This window comes from Nestor notabilis, unplaced genomic scaffold (assembly GCF_000696875.1).
Source record: "Nestor notabilis isolate BGI_N333 unplaced genomic scaffold, ASM69687v1 scaffold31434, whole genome shotgun sequence".
Lineage (NCBI taxonomy): Eukaryota > Metazoa > Chordata > Aves > Psittaciformes > Psittacidae > Nestor > Nestor notabilis.
In genome coordinates, this window is record NW_009924839.1 from 3,751 (window position 1) to 7,584 (window position 3,834).

The 3,834-nt window shown below is 47.8% G+C and overlaps 1 protein-coding gene across 1 annotated transcript in view; it reads left to right on the forward strand.

Moving 5' to 3' along the window:
- The window catches only part of SCML4 (sex comb on midleg-like 4 (Drosophila)), a gene marked incomplete at its 3' end in the record, with an annotated part of 6,261 nt that overhangs the window by 657 nt on the left and 1,770 nt on the right, over positions 1–3,834 (forward strand). Inside the window, exon 2 of the mRNA XM_010012778.1 lies at positions 2,279–2,479. Coding sequence (XP_010011080.1) covers positions 2,279–2,479 — 201 coding nt within the window. The remainder of the gene's footprint in view (positions 1–2,278; positions 2,480–3,834) is intronic.

The window sequence follows — 3,834 nt, forward strand, 5'->3', positions numbered from 1 at the left end:
TTGCTTAGGTTACCAGAAATAACATAGGTCAATGCTTTACAAACTGATGTAAATGAGAAGAAAATCAACAAGACAGTTGATTTACCCTGAGATTTCAGCAGAGGAATGGATTAGATAACATTAGAATATAAACACAATGCATAAATCCCGTTATTTCTTAGCTGGGATGCACAGAGGAGAAGTTTTCCATCTGCTCTGGTAGCAAAATGATACTAAACGTAGTGATGGTGACGATAATAATATATTTTATTCTCATTTATCCCTTCACATGTGAAGTCTGCAAAGCACTTGGCAAACATCAGCTGAGTGGTGTTTCACAGTGCTGCTCTGAGGGGTGTGCACAGTGCCGCTTTTGGAGGGGAACAAGGAGGCACAGTCCACCAGCCCCACCAGTTTGACGGGGTGACCACAAAGGCAGAGATTCGATGCATCATTTTGGGTTCTGAGGATGCAGCACCCCACGCCACCATCTGCCCTTCCCTGTGCCACTGGCACTTCTTCTCCCAGCACCTTCCCAATGGCTTGTGTTGGCTCCCACCAGAGCAGGGGCTGCAGGAAGTGGAGGCAGGCTCAAGCCAACTTTCACCTCCCTATCTGCACAAAAAGGACCATAAGGGTCCCCATTCCCCAGCAAGGGACCCAGCACATTGCCTGCAGGCTGCAGAGTCCCTCCTGCAGCTGAGCCCCAGACAAAACCAGTGGCTTGTCGCAGCAGAAGACACATCCTGCAGATTTGGTGAGGTTTGGCATGGTGGCACACCAGGAAAGCTGCACCATGACAGCCCCCTGCAATTCATGCATGCTACTGCTGTCTTTTGGTGCATTATCCCTTTGTTTGTTTGGCACTTGGAAGGTGTAAAGTGCTATGTAATGATAAGTATGATTGCTATTATCCTCCTGTTTACCCAGGATGTACTGCTGAAGCCCCTTCTGCTGTTCAGTGAGAGATGGGGTGGCAGAGTGCACTGTGACAGTTGCAGTAGATTTTCATTACGGTGATACAAACTGTGAATTATTTTCAACTTTACACAGCTGTCATTGTGTCCTCCACTCTGCTTGATGGTTTTTCTTCGTCACATATCTGGTTTCTGTCAGAGGATAATGTTATATTGTTTGAGAGATGACAGCTTGAGCACACTCAGCCAGCTATTATAATATGTCTCACTTTAGCCTGACTTTAGGCTGTGTCTTAGTCGGCCTTAGTTACCACAGCGTTATCTCTGCTTCCTCCAAGATGCAGTTAGTCTCAGCCAAGCTTGAAATAAGTTCATGCTAGCAAGAGAACACTGATTGTTTGGCTATTGCTGGCAGGCCTGATGGCATGTAGAAAAGCTGCCTTTGTAGGCAGTGGCGTTAAGAGAGGAGGCATGCAGGGCTTGGCTGCAGAGAGGCTGAGGCATCCGTTGCAGACCCCCTGTGCGGCACAGTCGCATGGCTGTGGTCCCAAATGGGGATTTAGCACTGTACACGATGTACAGTTTCCCTTGAGGTGATGCGGTTTGCAGAGTGCTTGGTTGGACACGGAGGGTCAGGAAGCTCCCAAAGACCATTCTCTGTAATCACACCATGCAGCACAGCACAGCACAGCACAGCATAGTTCTCCAGAAGTTACAGCTGCATTAAGGAGAGAAGCAGCAAGGAATGAAAGTCTCCCAAAACTTACCTCAGACCACTGCTTCTCAGAGGGCCTCTCAATGAACCAGTCTAAAAACACACAGAGAAAAAACACTGCCCCAAAACACACCTCAGGCGGGAGTTTATCCGTTGCTGTAAGGTCAACCTTGCTAGTCACTGTCACTTGCTAGTCACTGTCCTGCACTCCCTGGGCATTTGTTTCTGGTCACAGCTTGAACAATAATCAGAAATTTTTAATTGTGCAACAAGAATAGGTTTCAATTCTTAGAAGCAGCAGGAAGACAATGAAGTTTACACCAGGCACAGTAGTTTTTAGATACATATAAAATTGATAATAATGACTTGTAAAACTAAGACATTTGGCAATAAGGCAGCTGATAAAATTAAAAGACTCCAGGTGTGCACAGGAGCTTCTTTAGTTTCATGTAGCTTATCCTCCTCACCTCTGACACTGAGCAAGACCCAGACTCAGCCCACTTCACTTAGGCAATGGCTGATCGATGCAAGGAAGCCTGGCTGTGCCATGGCAAACGACACCAATTCACCAGTGAATGAAAGCGCTTGCAAAATAAATAGAAATGTATTTGCTAGGATGGTCTCACGGCCATTTGGTAATAACCTCGTTGGGATTTTGTGTCTGCAGTCTGCATTTACGTCAACAAACAAGCAAACCTGGGGCCGTACCTGGACAGAAAAAAAGTGCAGCAGCTCCCAGAGCAGTTTGGGCCAGAGAGACCATCCGCAGCCCTGCAGCAGGCTGTGCAGGCCTGCATCGACTGCGCGCTCCAGCAAAAGGCGGTCTTCTCACTCATCAAGCAGGGCTATGGAGGAGAGATGGTGTCAGGTAAAGCATTTTTGTACACGGTTTGTGGCCAGTTGGAAAGTGCTCGACTTAACCTGATCCCCACTCCTGACTGTCCAAACTGTCCCATTCACATCAGCTGGCAGTCAGCTTTTGAACATCACTTAGAGCTTTGTAAAATGAGCTGCTGCAGGAACTGCCTCGGTGTCAGGTGAAAGTGTATTGGTAAAGAGTATTAAAGCAGTGATTCAGGGGTGAAATGGGGCTAGCTCCGGAGCCCTGTGCTTACCGCTTTTTGCAACAGTGCTGAGGCCAAGACTGCGAGCTGAGGCTTTCACGCAGCCGTACATGGATGAGTATTATTGCAAGCCTGCTTCATGCTACACTTTGCCACCACATGTTCTAAAGGAAACTTGCACAGAGCTCAGCTGCTGGTGTGTCCTCTGCCTGCAGTTCATGAACCAAATCTGCTCTCGGCTGCAGGTATTGCAAATTCCCCATACAGCAGGACTATGCAAATATACTGGAGACAATCGGAGAACAGAGGGAACTTCCCAGGGGCATCTCATCTTCCCACGGTGACACTTCTTGCTGTGCCCTGATGAGTCTCCCATGTGCCACGCTGAGTCCCCTGGCCTGGCTCTCAGAATGAACATGAATTTTTCTTTTAATCACAGTAAAACATCTGTATTGCAACATTGTTTTAGCACATGAGGATGCAGTGGGAATGAAACAATGATGGGAATATGGGAACAATGCTCTCCAGTGAGCTGCAGTCGATGAGTCAGGCATGAACGCAAAGCCAAGGACTGCAAGTCCAATCAGTTTTGCAGGGACCACAGCAGCTCAGCTGTGTCATTGGGACCCACTTGTGTGGGAGCTCAGGCTCTGGACCTCTATACAGCATATAAATCCTGCTTCCTCCCTCTCCTCCTTTCTAATCACAGGTGTGCCTTCCCTAAGGGATATCAGAAATACCCTAAGAATGATCCAGATTTGTTCACAGGAATACAAGACTGAAGCACTTTAGTGCAAAGTTTCATTTTTGCCTGGTTCTGTGTTGTGTGTATGATTTTCATTACAAGCAGGAGAGTCACTTTTTGTACCAAGCCTGCCACACCTCTTGGTCTCAGTTCCTCTGAGCTGGCTTAGCTTCAAGTACCTGAGCTAAAAGCACCTGGTCAACATTTCTCCCAACTTCATGCCTCTTCTAATCGTCAAGGAGGGGTGAATGGCCTCACAGTCATGATGTGGCTCCAAGATTGCATCTCAGTCCCAGCCCAGCAGCAGCACAGACAGGTCTTCTCATGGGCTTTCCAGTCTTCCCATGGCTTGGCTCACAGATGGTCAGCTGGCAGTGAAGCATGATCCCTTACAGCAGCTCAGGCCAGCAGGAA